Here is a 17,755-nt window from a genome sequence, read left to right on the forward strand (position 1 = left end):
ATTTCCTCCGTCTCCAGATAGTCCATTTGGCTTCTCAGTTACATCTGACGTCTCCTGTCAGGCCAGCAGCCAGTAGATTATTAACTATTTGTGTTGTATGTCTTCTTCAGGTTTTATCATGAGAATTTTCAACTATACAGAAATGCTGAAAGAATAGTACCTGTATAACAACCTCCCTGATAGATTCTGCCCAGGAACCTAGATTCAGCCGTTAACCTTGTGCCATATTTGCTTTTCCCATTTGCCTAATTATTTGACAATAACAGAGAGCATGAAATATAACCCCTAAATACTTCGGCATGCACTTCTTAAGAATAAGGACAGTACCATTTTCACATGCACGAAAATAAATGATAATTGCCATGAATCTTTTTTTTTTCCGTCTTTTTGACATTTCTTGGGCCACGGCATATGGAGGTTCCCAGGCCAGGGGTCTAATCGGAGCTGTAGCTGCCAGCCTACGCCAGAGACACAGCAACGCAGGATCCAAGCCACGTCTGCAACCTACACCACAGCTCACGGCAATGCCGGATCCTTATCCCACTGAGCAAGGCCGGGGATCGAACTGGCAACCTCATGGTTCCTAGTCGGATCCATTAATCACTGAGCCACGACAGGAACTCCCCATAAATCTTTTACTACCCATTCCATATTAAAATTTCCCAATTTTCCTATGAATTAAAAAAACTGATTTTTCTATAATTTCACATATGGCTCTATCTTTTTGTTTTGTTGTGTTTTGGCCTTGGTGTGCTGTGGCTTGATGTGAGATCTCAGTTCCCAGACCAGAGATTGAACCCGGGCCACTGCGGTGAAAGCACAAAATCCTAACCCCTAGACCATCCAAGAAGTCCGATCCTGTGTTTTCTATAAACTGGCAGTGTAGTCTAGAGCTAGGCTGTTCAATGTGATCGCCAATAGGCACATGTGGCTATTGACATTTTAATTATTAAAGGAAATACATTCCAAATCTAGCCGCATGCCACTCATGAAGAATGGCCACTTTACTGGACAGCACAGATGCGGAACCTTTCCACCACCACACCAGCATCTACTGGATAGCGCTGGTCTAGAGGCTTGATTGGGTTTAACTGAAACATTTTTGGGCAGAATTCTTCATCAATGATGCTATGTAGCTCTTCTTGTATCATCTAAGGAGGCACAAAATGTCAGTTTGCCCTGTTATTGGCGATGCTAAATTGGATCACTTGAGAACGTTTCCCCTTTACAACTGGAAAGAACTCTATAGGGCAACAGAGGTCCTATTTTTTTTTTTTTTCATTGTCTGTCTACTATGTGACCATCCTTATATGTCATACATGATCTCTAATCCTCATATCAACTATATATCATTATCTCCATTTTACGGATGAGGAAACTGAGACACAGAGAGGTTAAATAACTTGCCCAAATTCCCCTAGCTAGTAAGTCGTGGAGCTCAGGAGATGCCATGCCTTCTCACCTACAGGCTATGCCAACCCCTAGATTTCCTAGGGGAAATGGGATAAAGGGAGATCCCATTGTGTGACTCATCAGTAATGAACCTGATTAGTATCCATGAGGATGCAGGTTCGATTCCTGGCCCCACTCAGGGGGTTAAGGATCTGGCCTTGCCGTGAGCTGCACTGCAGGTCGCAGACCTGGCTTGGATCCGGCATTGCTGTGGCTGTGGCATAGGCAGCTCTGATTCCACCCCTAGCCTGGGAAACTCCATATGCTGTGGGTGTGGCCCTAAAAAAGGGGGGTGGTGGAGAAAGTTGTTCGGGAGAGCTTATCTGTGGATGGAAGGTTGGGAGAGTCAGTCTAAGGAAGTTGGGCAGAGTCAGAGGAGGTTGGGCTGGTTAGAACCAGGCGGGCCAGTGGGCATGCGTGGGGCGCGGGGCAATGAGTGGCTCAGGGCTGGAGTACTGCAGGGCCCTGTGGCTGAGAACTGAAGGGAGGGATGGAGAAGGGCAGTTTTAGTTATTTGTTTACCTCTGGTATATTGTAGGTACCCTGATAGATTGTACTGGGTTCTACGTACCCATGACGCACCTCATTCCAATAGAGCAGGTCTAAGAAGGTGACCCCCTAAAGTACAGGGAAGAGAAGTGAAATGCCATGGCTGGCAGCTGCTGTGCCTTAGGGTAGCGCAGCTTAGGGCAGGAGGGAGGATGGGGTTGGTGGGAAAAGAAGGAAGAAGGAGAAGAGAATAGTGTATCTGAGCAAAATATTCAGAAGTGGGGCCTTGTGACAGGACGGACATGGGGTCATGGACTGTGTCAGCCATCTGGCCATCCCAGAGAAGGGCGTGGTTCCTGAGGTCACTTTATATGTTTGGGGAGCTGGGCCAGCTCTTCTGACGCCCTTTATGCCCTCATCTGCCACTGGGCACTGCCCACCACGGAGCAGTAGTGCTCCCAGCCAGCTGGCTGGGTATCCCCCAAGCAGAAGCCTCATGAGTCAGAGTGCAGCTCACACTCGCTTTGCGTTTTCTACCAGTGTTACTCCCTATAAACATGATACTCATAAACACGAGCTAATTATTTTTGGCTGGCTCTTGCCAAGCAATTTCAAAGAAACAATTTAGGACAAGATATTTAAAAAATTCAAATGTGACCCCATTTTATTTAACTTCTGCTATTATTAATGTCTGCTCCTTTCAAAGACCTAAAAGGACTTCCCAGTCAAGGAGTTCCCACTGTGGCATGGTGGGTTAAGGATCTGACTGCAGCAGCTCAGGTCACTGCGTGGGCGCGGGTTCAATCTCTGGCCCAGCTCAGTGGGTTAAGGATCCGACACTGCCGTCGCTGTGGCATAGGTTGCGGCCACGGCTCGGATTCAGTCCCTGGCCTGGGAGCTTCCACATGCTGCAGGTGTGGCCAGAAATAAGTAAATAAATAAATGAAAGGATAGTTAATGTGTAGATTTTATTTTTTCTTATTTTATTTTCTTTTTCTGACTGCACCTGTGGCATATGGAAGTTCCGGGGCTAGGGGTCACCTTGAAGTTGCAGCTGCTGGCCTATGCTGCAGCCACAGCGATGCTGGATCCAAGCCATATCTGCAACCTATGTCACAGCTTGTGGCAACGCTGGATCCTTGACCCACAGGAGAGGCCAGGGATGGAAGCTGCATCCTCACAGACACTAGGTTGGGTTCTTCATTCATTTAGCCACAATGAGAACTCCCTGTAGATTTTCTTGGAGTAATAAAAGCTTGTGGTGGGGAAAGGGGAGAGGTAAGGGGAGAGGTTGGCAGAATCACCACTTTATTATCTTGGCTCTGGCAATGGGCACTTAATGGAAGTTAAAATTGCTCTTATTGTGAAATATATCACCCCCAGAAGAGAATGTGTCAGTAGTGTGTCTACCACTTATGGGAAGAAATAGAACATATGTATAACTCAGGAGCTCCCTCTGAGCCGTGTCCTCACGGGACCGCCTTCCCTCCTGACCCACGGATGGCTCCTCTCTGGGCTTTTGGGTTGCATCATTCCCTTGCATTTCTTTACAGTTATAAGACTAAGGAACACATCCCTAAATCATACACTATTTAGTGTTCCAGGTTTTGAGCTGCATAAAAATCCATTACATTGTGTGTATTCTTTCATCTCTGGTTTCTTTTCTGCGGTGTTGCCTCTCGTAACTGTATTGTGTTCATTTTCACTATGGATTGTACTCACTGTATGAATAGGTCACAGTTTATTCATCTTTCTACCCTGATGGCCTCATGGTTGTTTCCAGAGTTTATATTATGCAGAGCTGCTGTGAACATTTTCCTCCATGTCTTCTGGTGTATTTGTGCAAGAGTTTTTCTAGGGTATGTGGCTATTAAAAAAAATTATGTAGGTGGCATATGATTAGCATAGAAAATGGTTTTATAATTATTCTTCCAAACTTAAAATATAAGAATATCTTTTGGAGTTCCCGTCATGGCGTAGCATAAATGAATCTGACTAGCATCCATGAGGACTCAGGTTTGATCCCTGGCCTTGCTCACTGGGTTAAGGATCTGGCATTGCTGTGGCTGTAGTGTAGGCCAGTGGGTACAGCTCTGATTCAGCCCCTAGCCTGGGAACCTTCATATGCTGTGGGCGCAGCCCTAAAAAAAAAAAGAATATCTCTTGATGTTTGTTTTCATCTTCAGAAAATATTCTAATTACCCCACATGGATTAATGCATTTCATGGTTACGATTACCTTCTGAGGCAGGTGTTATTATCCAGTTTTACAGATGAGGACACTGAAGCCTAGAGGATTAAGAGATTTGCTCAGCTTGTGTCGTTGGAGACAGCGCTGGCCCTCAGTGCCTGCTGTGTTTGATCCCAATGTAAGGGATGAGTTTAATCTCATTGCATTGCACTCCTATTCACTGTCTGCCATCGATCAAAGCACCACATAGTAGATGGTTTATATTTGGCACATTTGCAGACACTCACTAATTGCCTTCATCCCGTACCTCTTCAGGGTACAAGCCCTTTAATGTGCTCTCAGAGTTCAGGACCAGAGGTTGGAGGAGAGCTTATCCTTGTTTGTTGGGAGCCTCCAGTTCTAAGAGCAAAGCTTGACATGTAGCCAGATCAGGAATAAAAATGCAAACCCTGAACACACCAGTGAGTACAAATATTTGGTTCATGGCTATAGTCCAAGGGCTTGGCACATAGTAGGTGCTCAATAAATATTTGTTGTGTGAATGAAATGAGTACCAGCTACATATTAAGTGCTGAGTAATGGAGCCATCAAAGCTTGAAGATTAACTATGCAAAGCTTTTTGGTAGGATGGGGTGGGGCCCAGATGAAGCAGACCAGAGGGCAGCCATTCCTGGGGGGCGGGGAGAGGTTCCTGGCTGGGGCCTGAAGGAAGGGTGAAGTGAACAGATGTGCCCTTTACCAAAGCGAAGACCTTGACCTGAGTGATGATGGGGATGGTAGGGAGAGGTGACCAATAAAAGCAAGAATTCTGAAGGCCACAGGCCAGAGTAGAGATGGGGGAGGGTTGGGGAAGGAAAGAGAGAAGTGGATGGAAGGTAGATTTCTAGAGAAAAGGAGGGACAAGATGCTTGGTCTTGGACAATTACTCTCCAGGGCCACTGGGAAGAAGGACAGAGACTGGCTGGGGGTAAGGAAAATGGGAGGGGAGACTGGGGGAGACAGAGGGGAGAGGAGGGAAGTGGAAGATAGTGGAGGAAAAAGAGGGAGCAGACAGAGAGGAGGGTGGTCAGGGGACACTCCTGGGGTGGAAGGGCAGGGGAGGAGGAGGTTGAAGGGGGAAGGGACACAGAGTTGAAGACAAGGTGTAGACTGATCCAAGAGGTAGGCAACCTTGGCTCTGGCTCTAAAACAATGAACCATCACGGGGCAGGGACATGGCTGGGGGAGGCCCAGGGGCTCAGCCTGTTTATGAGAAGGGACCTCACCAAGGGTGGAGCTCCTGAATCTGGCTTCATCCTCTGCCAGACTCTCCATGAAAGCCTTGGCCCTCAGTCCTCTGGTGAGTTCTCACGGGTAGTTGGCCACTGTCCCAGGCTCTCTTGGCCGATGTGAGGCTCTCCTCGAATCCCTGTGCTGCTGCCTGGTGGCAGCTGGATCTGAGGTCAACTCCCTGATTAACAACAGCCCAAGGGTTATGTGAATAGCCATGCCCTCACCCCTCAATTTCCCTCACTGGAACCTGGCCTTGCACCTGCTTTCTGTGAACAAAAAGCGTGTGCTTCCAGGGTAGAAATGTCATGACCTCTTGGATATCTGTAAGTCTAGAATACAGTTTTGATATTCTCCAGATGTAGAGTCCACAGGCTGTCACCACAGAGCAGAATGCCATGAGCCTTGCTTCTGTGGTCTCTGTCTCAACTGACTCTCCACTGTCATAGCAGCTCATGACCCTTTACTCTTCTGCAAGGGCCCTCAAGGGCTCCTACCATCCACTCTCTGAAATACCTCCAGGCACATCTTTTAAACCAACAATGTCCATCCTGCTGCCTTCCTGAAACCTGTCCTCACCCTTCCTGGGAGCCTTTCTTGTCTTTCTCATCAGTCTGGCTGTACTTGACATCGCCCCAGAATAGGCACTGTCAGTAGGACTTGTCTTCCTGAGCATCTGGTGGTCTAGCTGAAAGGCAGCCCTCTTCAGATGTCTGGACTTTCTCATGAACTTCTGAACTTCTGGGTCTGCCCCATTAGATCAGGAGCTCCAGAATCCATGTCTCTGTCCTCCTCTTAGTGCCTCCCTCCCTCTATCCAAAATTAAGACAGGGTTCAGCATATTGCAGGGACATAGCAACCACAGAATCCCTGAATCCAGCAACACGATGTTGTCTTGTCTAATTCACCGTCTATCTTGGGGAATTTGTCTTAAAACATCCTTCACAGGAACAGGATGGACTGAAGGAAGAACTTCTCAATGTTAAAACCGCCTGACCTACCTCTTCTTTCCAGGCATCCCTTGAAACAAGACCTACTTGGTCTAAAAGAAGAGGCTCTGATTTCAAGATAAGGAGGCCTTTTGGTTCACCCGTTTTCACAAACATGGCGGCCACTCCAGAATAAAGAATGTTTTCTCTTTTACATAAGTTTCCCCTCAGTGGGAGACATAATGCAACCTCCTTAGGAAACCGTAAATACCTGCTCTCCTTCTGGCAGATTTTTCCTCAAACCCAACTTCCATTGGTCCAGCCTGACTTCTCTTGCCCTCTTTGGAATTCCATTATACCCAGATGGATTACCAAGGTCATATCCCCTACCTTCAACTCCATGGTATCCTTGGCTACTGACCAATCGGGAGGTTTCAGAATCAGGCAAAAAGCAAGAAGAATGAGCTTGATTTATGGCTCATGGATTTTGGCTGAGGATTTCTGATGGCTGGTTAAGCCCAAGTGAGAAATACAAATTGATAAATCATTTCAGATAACACACTTTTAGGACTGTCCGAGCTTTTCTTTTCATCCAGTAGTGTGGTTGCCCATGGATTGGTGACATTTCCTCTTTGCTTAAGAGGAGAGATTCTTATTGGGCCTTTCCTGGGTGAGACAGGCTAGAGTGGGTATTGAGGGTGGACAGTTGATTTTAGGTTCTTTTCCAGGATAAAGGAAGTAACCATAGTCAAAGGTCTCCAGTTCTCCCTGTCCCTTGGACTGCCCTCCCCCCATGGTAGAATAATGGTGGATAACATTTATTGAGCATTTATTATGTGCCAGGTGTTGTGTTAAGCACTGTCCATATATTTTAAAATTCAGTCCTTCTATTAGTCCTTTAAGAGAGGCACCATTAGTGGTAATTTTATATAAGCAGTTTAGGGATGTGGGTAGGTATATTCCATCAAAACTGCTGATACATCCACAGGAGCAGCAGCAGCAACAATAACACCTACATCTACCTCCCCAACAAGTCTGCCACTATAACTACAGTGGCAGTAGCAGTGGCCCCTACTAGTAATGTGATCATGTACTTAGAATGTGCCAGGCTCTGTTCTAAGTGCTTCACATGGATTAATTCTTTTAATGCTTATAAAAACTTTATGAAGTGGGTACCTTTATCACTATTTTACAAATCATGAAAAGAGGTATGAAGGGGTTACGTCATTGCCAGAATTTACGTGGCTAGAAAGTGGCAGAGCTGGACTTTGCAACTAGGTAGTTTGGAATCTGGGTCTGCATTCTTAAGTGATAGGTCACATATTTAGACTTTTTAGTTTCAATTATATTAAGAAATTATTTTGCATAGTGACTAAATATACACATAATACATGTCATATATTTTTGAAAAAAAGGTCCTGAAATGTTATTTTTACCACATGTGAAACACTCTGATATTTTCCATTTTCCCTTCTACTTGATTTTTGTCCTAATAGGTTTCATTAAAATTCTGGTTTCTCCTATTGCTGAATCACAATGTGAACTCTGAAAAAAATGCAGCCCCAGGAATACCCGTCATGGTGCAGCAGAAACAAATCTGACTAGGAACCATGAGGTTGTGGGTTCAATCCCTGGCCTTGCTCAGTGGGTTAAGGATCTGTCATTGCTGTGAGCTGTGGTGTAGGTCACAGACGTGGTTCAGATCTGGCATTGCTGTGGATGTGGCATAGGCCAGCAGCTGTAACTCCAACTGGACCTGTGGCTTGGGAACCTCCACATGCCATGGGTATAGCCCTAAAAGGACAAAAAAAAAAAAAATGCAGCCCCAGAACCTCCTGCTTTTTAATGATTCCAATAAGCATATCTACATGGTGCTCAGGAGTTTACTGAGCATGTGCATATTTCTGCAATTCCCCAAGGAAGCCCTGGTAAAAAAGAGGCTTAATTCATTTCCCAGAGAAGTGAAATTCCTTGTCCCATCACACAGAGCTAGTTAAGACAGAGCCTTGGTTCCTAACCAGCCCTTTCGGGTTCAAGGCCAAACCTATCCACACTGGCTGGATAGCACACACCGATATAAACCTGTTCTGATATCTTTCAAGGATACTGACAAACTGCCATAAAGGAAAGGGGGTTGCAGGGTTTGTATCAATAGCAGAGAAAACAGCACAGGCTCAAGGAAGTGATGGCAGGGGGCTGGATGCTGTCCTCATATGGCTCTATGTAGAATGATTCTCTTATATTCTGAGCTGAATGCTATACAGATTTACAACAGTGATGGTCCTTCTGGGCTCTGGAGGAGACATGGTGTCTTGAGGTGAAATCCAGTCATGCTATTGTTCCTGGGAAACTTGTTGGAAATAGTTGGGCATTTCTGAGGCCATTGAGCCAGTGTGTGCCTCCTTAGGCCTCATAGGAGACTCTAAGAAGAGAGAAACTCCTCTCAGTATAGGCTGACCAAGAGGTCTAATGAGTTGGTCTATGTGCAACTGGGGGTAGATGAGTATGTACACGAGCAGGTGTGTGTGTGGTGTGTGTGTGTGTGTGTTGTGTGTGTGTGTGTGTGATTGGATGGAAAGGCCAGCATGTGAGTGCACTATGTGTGGGTGGGGAGGTGAGGGGAGAGAGAGGGAGAGAGAGGGAGGGAGGGAGGAAAAAGAGAAAGTGAGAGGGGATGGAGGATATGTTGATGGGTATAGGTGAGGGATTTGGGAGCAGGTCTGGTGGCATTGGGGACATATGTGTGATTAGGTGGTAGACTGTGTAAGTGCGGAGCTTTGAGATGCAGAAAGAGGCCATGGCTGCCAGGCAAATCACCAAGCACACCTGAAGTTCCACATCATCTGTTGATCTCATGCTCCCCCAGTGGTGCAGGGCCGGTGCAATCAGCACCACGGACAGCGGCGTGACAGCATCAAATGGGAGGGTGGGGAGGAGCCACAGCCCCGCCTCCCACCCCCTTTCCAACCTGAGTCACGGCTCCTCCATCCTCCAAATCCTGAGTTTTGCCAGCTGTGAAGGGTGAGGATACGGTGGATGTGGGGGAGGATGAGCTGGCTCTTTGAAGACAAAAACGTGCAGTTTCGGGTAAAAGACCGTAAACATCTGCCCACATGTGGTCGCATCTGGCCCCCAATCAAACGCATTGAGGAAGGCACCACAGCAGTTAAACAACCGAAGCCCATAAATATGTCTAATTGCTCCTAACCCGGGGATACGTCACGCTCCCCACATGTATAAAAGGCCGACTGGTGTCGAAGAAGTAAACACCTCCACTGTGCACTCCATTAGGCCGACGCCTCCCTCCTCAGAGCCTCCCCTGCCCAAAACGAGCACCATGACTTGTGGATCTTACTGTGCTGGCCGTACCTTCAGCTGCACCTCTGCCTGCGGCCCGGCCGGCCGCTGCTGCATCACGGCCGCCCCCTACCGGGGCATCTCCTGCTACCGCGGCCTCACCGGGGGCTTTGGCAGCCGCAGCGTCGGCGGAGGCTTCCGCGCTGGCTCCTATGGCCGCAGCTTCGGGTACCGCTCTGGCGGTGTGGTCCGTCCCAGCCCGCCCTGCATCACCACCGTGTCCATCAACGAGTGCCTCCTCACGCCCCTCAACCTGGAGATCGACCCCAACGCCCAGTGTGTGAAGCAAGAGGAGAAGGAGCAGATCAAGTTTCTCAACAACAGGTTCGCCGCCTTCATTGACAAGGTGGGTGTCCTTCATCACACCCTTCCTGAACCTTCCCTTCCTGGGCAGGCCCTGAGGGGGTAGTCAGGGCGCAGAAGAGATGGGGTCCAGATGAGCTCCCACGCTGATGGAGGCGAGGGACACAGATCCGGGGCACACACCGACCAGAGAAATGAGTACAGAGCCAGGGGCTCCTGATGAGAGCACCGTTATCATATACAACCTCTGTCCAGACGGGCAGAGTCCCCACAGACAGACAAGGACAAGGCTTGGAAAGGCATGCCAGAGGAAGAAAGCCACACATGCAAACAAGACACAAAGAATGCACATAAGAAACAGGAACCGGATCACAGGTCATCCTTTGGATGGGTGTCCTTGATCACACCTTACCTGAACCCACCCATTCGCAAATCGGGCTGGGCACTGACGGTGGAGTCAGAGGCAAAAGACCTCTACCGACATGCCACCCAGACTCAGTGGGTCAGGATAATTCAGTTCAGCTGAGAGCAAGGAATGATCTTTCCCAGCCCCTTGCTCTCACTCCTGAGCTGGAAAATTCGAACAGAGATCACAATCCTGAAATCCAGAAGTTGCCTTGTCTCCCACTGCTTCTCTCTATCTACTCTCTGCGGAGCTCTCACTTTGGCGGTTTGTCTTAAAACAATCAGCACCCTCCCCAGCCCACTCCTCACCACCCCCCCCCGCCATGGGCTTTGGGACACTAGGAGCCAACTGACCCCTCCTCCCACCCCAAATGGCAGGTGCGCTTCCTGGAGCAGCAGAACAAGCTGCTGGAGACCAAGCTGCAGTTCTACCAGAACCGCCAGTGCTGCGAGAGCAACCTGGAGCCGCTCTTCAATGGCTACATCGAGACGCTGAGGCGGGAGGCCGAGCTCGTGGAGGCCGACAGTGGGAGGCTGGCCTCCGAGCTCAACCACGTGCAGGAGGTGCTGGAGGGCTACAAGAAGAAGTGAGTGTGGCCAGGGGTGATGCTGGGCTCAGGAAATGCACTTGGGTGAAAGCCCATTGGATGAGACCAGAGAAGAAGTTCCAAGAAGGGCGAGCACCCTGCAGGCCAGGTCGAGTGCTCATCACTCAGTTGTTGATCAGACGCCTGAGAGCAGGGCCGTGATCCCCCAGGAGCCACCTCTCCTCCTTTGGGCTTCTCTTCTCAGAGCAGGGAGGCCTCCGGTCTGCCAGGCTCTCTCCTCCTGGCCTCTCAGGCTCCCACCTTAGCACCTGGATCTGATAGGAGCCTCTGTGTCACTCAGAGCTGCCAAGTTCAAGGCGCTGACCTAACCGAGGGCCTCTGGGACTCCCAGGCCCTCCCACAGCTGAGCTGGGTGAGGGGAGGCCGGGGCTGCGGTGGCCCCCAGGTGCTGTGTCCACTCCTAGCAGGGGCTGGGGCTGAGTCCTTATTTCCCCCAGAGGTGACCTCAGAGCCACCTTGGGAACAGGGCTGTGAGGTCCCAGAGGAGTAGCCCCACGGACCCCCCCCCCAATTCAAAGCGGAGAGAGAAGCACAGACACATCCCAGACCCAACCAGAGAGGACCCGGCAGGGCTGCCAGGGCTCCGGCTGGTTGAGAAGTTGCTAAAATTGCCCCTCGCCCTTCCCTGACCTCACCCTCTGCCCCCTTCTGCCTCAGGTATGAGGAGGAAGTTGCCCTGAGGGCCACAGCCGAGAATGAGTTTGTGGCTCTGAAGAAGGTGAGTGACACGGGATCGGGACGCACACACGTGAGGGGTCTGAGAATGCCGGGCTCCTGCTGGGAAGACCCATGGACTCGAGCTCCATCCGTTTGGGGTGCGGTGACCTTGCCGAGGCACGATGGGAAATTCCAGAGATCAGCTTGCGAAGGGCTCGCTAGGGCTTTGCCAAGGGCAATCACCTTGGAAGGTCCACTGGCCCCCTGCCCTGGGGCAGGAGGATGGCTGAGTTGACCTCGGGATGTTGGGTGCTGCTTCAGAGGCTGGGGCTGGGGCTGGCATCCCCTGGAGGCGTGGCGGCTTCAGCCTCTCTGCTGAGGGGCAGTGGCTGTCTAGCTTTGCAGGAAGTCTGACCAGGAGGGGGCGCATAGTCCTGGGGTCTGGGGCAGGATGGGACAGAGCCAGGAGTGGACTTTTGGAGGAGTGCTAGGGCACAGGGAAGGGTCAAGGTGGCTGAACAAGAGTCCGCCGGTCTGCAGGCTTCCTGGTGCAGGGGAGGGTAAGAAGGAGAGCTGGGTGGGAGGGGAAAGGTCTCACGTGGGGGCTGAAATGCTGGGTCCGTCTCCAAGGCTCGAGGGGTTTGTTCTCCGAAGGAGAGTAGACTGGGATGAACCTCCAGGGCAGGGCAGAGGGTCTGGCGATGGGAAGGGACGAGGACCACTGAGAGGTCCCCCTGCCCCACCTCCATGCCATGGGGGAGAAGAGAGAGGAGTTTGAGGTGATGATCCCCGGGGGACCTCTGAGTTCAAAGCCGCTGCCCACCTTTCCAGGACGTGGACTGCGCCTACGTCCGCAAGTCAGACCTGGAGGCCAACGTGGAGGCCCTGGTCCAGGAGATCGACTTCCTGCGGCGACTGTATGAGGAGGTGAGCAGTTGTGGTCCAGGAAGAAAAGCAGCAGCTGGCCTAGCCGAGAGCGTGTGTCGGTCTGGGGTCCCAGCTGGACGGGGATCTGGGCGGGAGAGGCTGTCAGAAGGGGGCAGGGCTGGGGGGCAGGGAAGGGCTGAGGAGGCTGGGTCCACACTGGGGGAGGCGGGGGTGAGGCCATGATGTGAACAAGCCCCTGGCATCCTTCCACCCCCGCCATCTGCAGGAGATCCGCGTCCTCCAAGCCCACATCTCAGACACCTCGGTCATTGTCAAGTTGGACAACAGCCGGGACCTGAACATGGATAACATCGTGGCGGAGATCAAGGCTCACTACGATGACATCGCCAGCCGCAGCCGGGCCGAGGCTGAGAGCTGGTACCGCAGCAAGGCGAGTGGCCCAGGACACCTGCGTCCCCGTCACGGCAGTGGCAGGGATGGGAGGGGCATATGAACGAGGCCTCTTTTGACTGGGGATTCTGATTCCTAGGGCTGGTGGGAGAAGGGCAGGCAGCTGTCAGGTTATAGTGCGGGACGGGGCTGCCATGTGCGATTGCACAGGTGAGCACTGTACGGCCTGCACCATCACCTGAATGTGACACCTGTGGTGTCCTGAATGGGTAGGAAGTCTCATCCTGAGTCTCACAGGCCCCTCTGCCTCCCCCAGTGTGAGGAGATCAAGGCCACGGTGGTCCGGCACGGGGAGACCCTGCGCCGCACCAAGGAGGAGATCAACGAGCTGAACCGCATGATCCAGAGGCTGACGGCCGAGATCGAGAATGCCAAGTGCCAGGTAGGGGTCCCTGGAGGCCCACCCAGGCTCCCACAGCCCGTGTGCGCCCAAATGGATCTCACCATTCATTCTTCAGCCCATGTGCATGACTAGGTGGTGGTCGCTCAGGGAGACCCGTGTGATGAAGGGGAGAGGTCTGTTCCGGGGTGATCCCTGCTGGCTGGGGAGAGCCTGGACACATCCAGGACGTGGGCACAGAGACCCAGGGACCACAACCCACCTTGTTCTCTTCTGGGCCCCCAGAACTCCAAGCTGGAGGCTGCCGTGGCTGAAGCTGAGCAGCAGGGCGAGGTGGCCCTCAACGATGCCAAGTGCAAGCTGGCGGAGCTGGAGGCCGCCCTGCAGAAGGCCAAGCAGGACATGGCCTGCCTGATCAAGGAGTACCAGGAGGTGCTGAACTCCAAGCTGGGCCTGGACATCGAGATCGCCACCTACCGGCGCCTGCTGGAGGGCGAGGAGCAGAGGTGGGTATTATTGCCAAATTCCTCTCCCAGCCCTGCCTGGGTTCTCAGTGCTCTGTGACCCTCACACCCCTACTTGACTCAAACCTCCCATCCTGCTAATGGACAGGCAATTTGAGTATGTCATCGGGTATGTTTCTGCCTTCCATTTAAGTTTCTCCTGCCCACCTGGATGCTGGTGGGGGATTATGCAAATCTGTTCCTCCAACCCTGTAGTCATGGCCATAGTAATTGCTGTTTTTGAGAAGCTGGGTCCGGCTTGGGGCCACCTTCCCGTGAGAGTGCCTCCTTCCTCTGGGGCCCTCACTGCCCGTGCCCCTCAGCATCCCAGCTCTCTCTCAGTCCTGGTCCTTGTCCCAGTCCTGAGAGTTTAGCTTTATCCCCAAATGACTGCTTCACTACCACTAGTGAACACATGTATATATTCTAACTACAGACAGTGCCCCTAAGTGGTTTCCATTGTAGCACGTGGAATAAGGGTAGACAGACAGCGGGGAATAGTCTCTGGAGACAGCTACGCCTTACTCTGGGTGTTTTTGCTTGTTGACTGCTTTGGGGGGCAGGAGGAGACCCACTGGTCAGCTGTCTTCCTGTGTTTGCTGCTTTCCCCGGGTTAGTCCGGAGCTCACACCCTGAGCCATCCTCGTCTCTTATACAGCCAGGCCCCTGGCCTTGGGTAGAGCAGAGTGGAGGGTGAGGATGCAGGGGGAGCATCCTCTGTCCTGGGGAGATGGGGACACAGGTTTGGTAGCTGGAAGCAAAGCGATCACATGGTGAGTCTCGCAGCAAACTCATGTGATTGCATCAGAGCACTTGGAGGCGCTGGGGCTTGCCGGGCCTGGGGTGTTTCATCGGTGAAGACTTCCAGGGGCAGTTTTTCAAGACTGGGTTTGGACCTTGGAGAGACACGGAGATAGAACTGGAAACAGAGCCATCTTACCTCCGCCCCGCAGTGTTCTTGGAGTGAACTCAGAGGCTATGGTGTGGCTTCTCTAGGAATCTCGGGCGTGGGCTGGTGGATGGTGGGGCTGCAGATTCTCCTCATCCCGAAGCTGATTTTGACAACCCTTTGCCACAGACTCTCAGAAGGACCTCCGTGTATTTTCCTTAAGGAGACAGCGTTGTGTGGAAAGGAAGGGCGGGCTGGGTGGAGTTAGGTGGCTGGAGTGATCGCCCTGCCTCTAGCATTGGTATTTTCCTCTCTCTGGGCCTCCGCTTCTCTATCTGTCAAGTAAGGGAATTGGTATAGCTAGTCTCTGAGCCTGCTCTCAGTGGGTTCTAACACCTTATTCATTCATGCAAGTTATTTCCTGAGCCAGGCATCATTGGAGGGCACTGTGGATTCTGCAAGGGGGAAAAGAAGAGACAAAAACTGCTGTGGTCCAGAAGCCCACCTTTTAGTGACACCAATCAAACCAGATTCAGGAGTTTCAATCTGCTGCCCCTCCGATGCATGTACAAGTCAATCAGAACCCAAAGAAACAGTAGCAGCTCCCGCTTCTGAAGCGTGCGTCGTGTGGCAGGCATCACACACACATCGTTTGAGTTTGTCCTCACAATAGATCGCGGAGTGGATTTTCTCCAGGAGGAGGCAGGCTGAGGAAGAGCACATCTGAGGTTGCTCGGCTCATAAGGGGTAGAGAGCCAGGAGCACCAGGGCATCTGTCTCCAGAACCCCTATGGTGACCAGTAACCGGGCTAAGGCTCATCGATGCTTCCCCTGGCCAAATGCGCAGCGGGAAGGCGGGGGACCTCCCCTTTCACCTTGGCTGTGTGGTCCAGCGGCTTTTCCCAGGCACTGATCGCTTTTTTCCTTTCCGCAGGCTGTGCGAAGGCGTGGGCTCCGTGAATGTCTGTAAGTAACCCGCCCCTTCTCCAGCAGGGTGGTCCCAGAGCCTTGGGGGAGGGGGCATTTCCGCTGCCCCCAGCCGCCTGGCTGTGACTGTGCCTGACCCGCATCTCAACGTGTTCTCTCCTCTCCCGCGCCCCCCGCCCCATTCAGGCGTCAGCAGCTCCCGAGGTGGCATCGTCTGCGGAGATCTCTGCGCCTCCGGTGCTGCCCCTGCTGTCACCACCAGCGTCTGCAGCGCCCCCTGCAGCGCCAACGTGGTGGTGGGCACCGCCAACGCCTGCAGCCCCTGCTCCGCGGTGGTCAGCAGCAGCGTGGGCTGTAAGAGGTGCTAGGCTCGCTCTCTGCCCAGTCCAGACCTCACGCCACTGGAACACCCCTCCCACTGTCCCACGAACCACCTGCCTCTGCGGAACCAGGGGCCAGATGGGTACTCTCTGCCCATCCTCCACACCTGCTCCCTCTGTGTGCCATCCCCCAAGCGCCTGAACTCCGAGGAGGCTGGGGTGCCCTTAGCCTCTTTCTGTAACCTTTCCTAGTAGCTGTTTTCTTGCCCTGAGGATTCATCTTTTTTTTCCAGTTCTGTTTTTTTTTGTTTGTTTGTTTGTTTGTTTTTTGCTGGATTCATTGGTCCTGCCTGACCCATTCACTTAAGCGTGGAGACAGGAAAGGCCACCGAATCTCCCCTTCTGCATGTCCTGGGAATCTGCGAATGTGCTAGTCCCTGGAGAATGGAGATGGGGAGCACTGACAGTGGTTTTCCTCTGTGAGGCACGTGACCCATGGGAGGGCAGACCATCACCTTCCAGGGATGCCTGCAGAAGCTTCTGAAAAGCCAGTGACTCAACTGCCTGCCTGGTTGTTTGCCTTTGTTTCACTCTTTGTTTCCAATAAACTAATTGCAGCTAATCAAACCTGGTGTCTCAGAGTCTTGCAAATGCCAGGGCCCTCCTATGATAGGTGCTCCCTGCCGGAGATTGCCTGAAGACCTCTCCATTCATTTAATTATTTTTCAGAAGGGGGAAATGACAGCAGTAGAAGCTGCCCATCTGGCCTTGAGCAACCTGAGCCTTGGGAAAACAAGAGAAGACCCATGGAGGTGGGGGAGTCCCTCCCTGCCTTGCATGGTCATGCGTTTCTCTAAACTAAGGTTTCTCAATTTCAACGCTATTGACATTTTGGGCTGGAGATGTATTAGTTGGGGGGCTGTCATGTATTTTAGGATGTTTAATAGTGTCATAGGCTTCTACCCACTAAGTGCCTGTATTACCCCTGCATCTCAATTGTGACAACCAGGGAGTTCCCGTCGTGGCGCAGTGGTTAATGAATCCGACTAGGAACCATGAGGTTGTGGGTTCAGTCCCTGCCCTTACTCAGTGGGTTAGGGATCCGGCGTTGCCGTGAGCTGTGGTGTAGGTTGCAGACTCGGCTCGGATCCTGCGTTGCTGTGGCTCTGGCATAGGCATGTGGCTATAGCTCCGATTAGACCCCTAGCCTGGGAACTTCCATATGCCGCGGGAGCGGCCCAAGAAATAGCAAAAAGACAAAAAAAAAAAAAAAAAAATCAATTGTGACAACCAAAGATGACTCTAGATGTGGCCAGATGTACCCTAGGTCTTCTCAACCAAGGTGATCCCCCCCGGGGGGGGTGGGAAGGGCAGGAAATGGGGGAAGGTGAGAATGGAAGGGAGGCATGTGAGACAACAGCTTGAGGGAGAGGAAGAGCTTTGGGTTGAGAGTCAAGTGACCCAGGCTTGTAATTCAGAGTCCTGACTCTGCTGTTTCCTAAATGTGTGACTTGGGCAAATTGCTTCTACCCACTGAGCTTCAGTTTCTTTGGCTCTAGAATGAGGGATGTTGGACCCTATTCCTAAGGTCTCCTCTGGCTCCCTAAGTGAGATTAAGTATTTAAAAGAGTTTGGTTAATACCAACCTATGTTTGGATATTGGTTCAGCCACCTACTAACTCTGTAATTGTGGGTAGGTTCACTGACCCTCACTGAGCTTTAGCTTCTACATCTGTAAAATGGAATAATGGTATCTACTGGGCTGTAGGGAGGGGTTTC

General features: G+C 51.6%; 1 protein-coding gene across 1 annotated transcript; it reads left to right on the plus strand.

Moving 5' to 3' along the window:
- On the plus strand, positions 9,588 to 16,603 carry LOC106507258 (keratin, type II cuticular Hb6). Its single transcript, XM_021091685.1, has 9 exons — positions 9,588 to 10,032; positions 10,773 to 10,981; positions 11,660 to 11,720; positions 12,491 to 12,586; positions 12,813 to 12,977; positions 13,254 to 13,379; positions 13,623 to 13,843; positions 15,664 to 15,695; positions 15,843 to 16,603. Exons 1-9 carry the CDS (start codon positions 9,667 to 9,669, stop codon positions 16,022 to 16,024), a joined length of 1,458 nt encoding a protein of 485 aa, XP_020947344.1. The 5' UTR covers positions 9,588 to 9,666; the 3' UTR covers positions 16,025 to 16,603.

Source organism: Sus scrofa, chromosome 5, assembly GCF_000003025.6.
Source record: "Sus scrofa isolate TJ Tabasco breed Duroc chromosome 5, Sscrofa11.1, whole genome shotgun sequence".
In the NCBI taxonomy this organism is placed as follows: Eukaryota; Metazoa; Chordata; class Mammalia; order Artiodactyla; family Suidae; genus Sus; species Sus scrofa.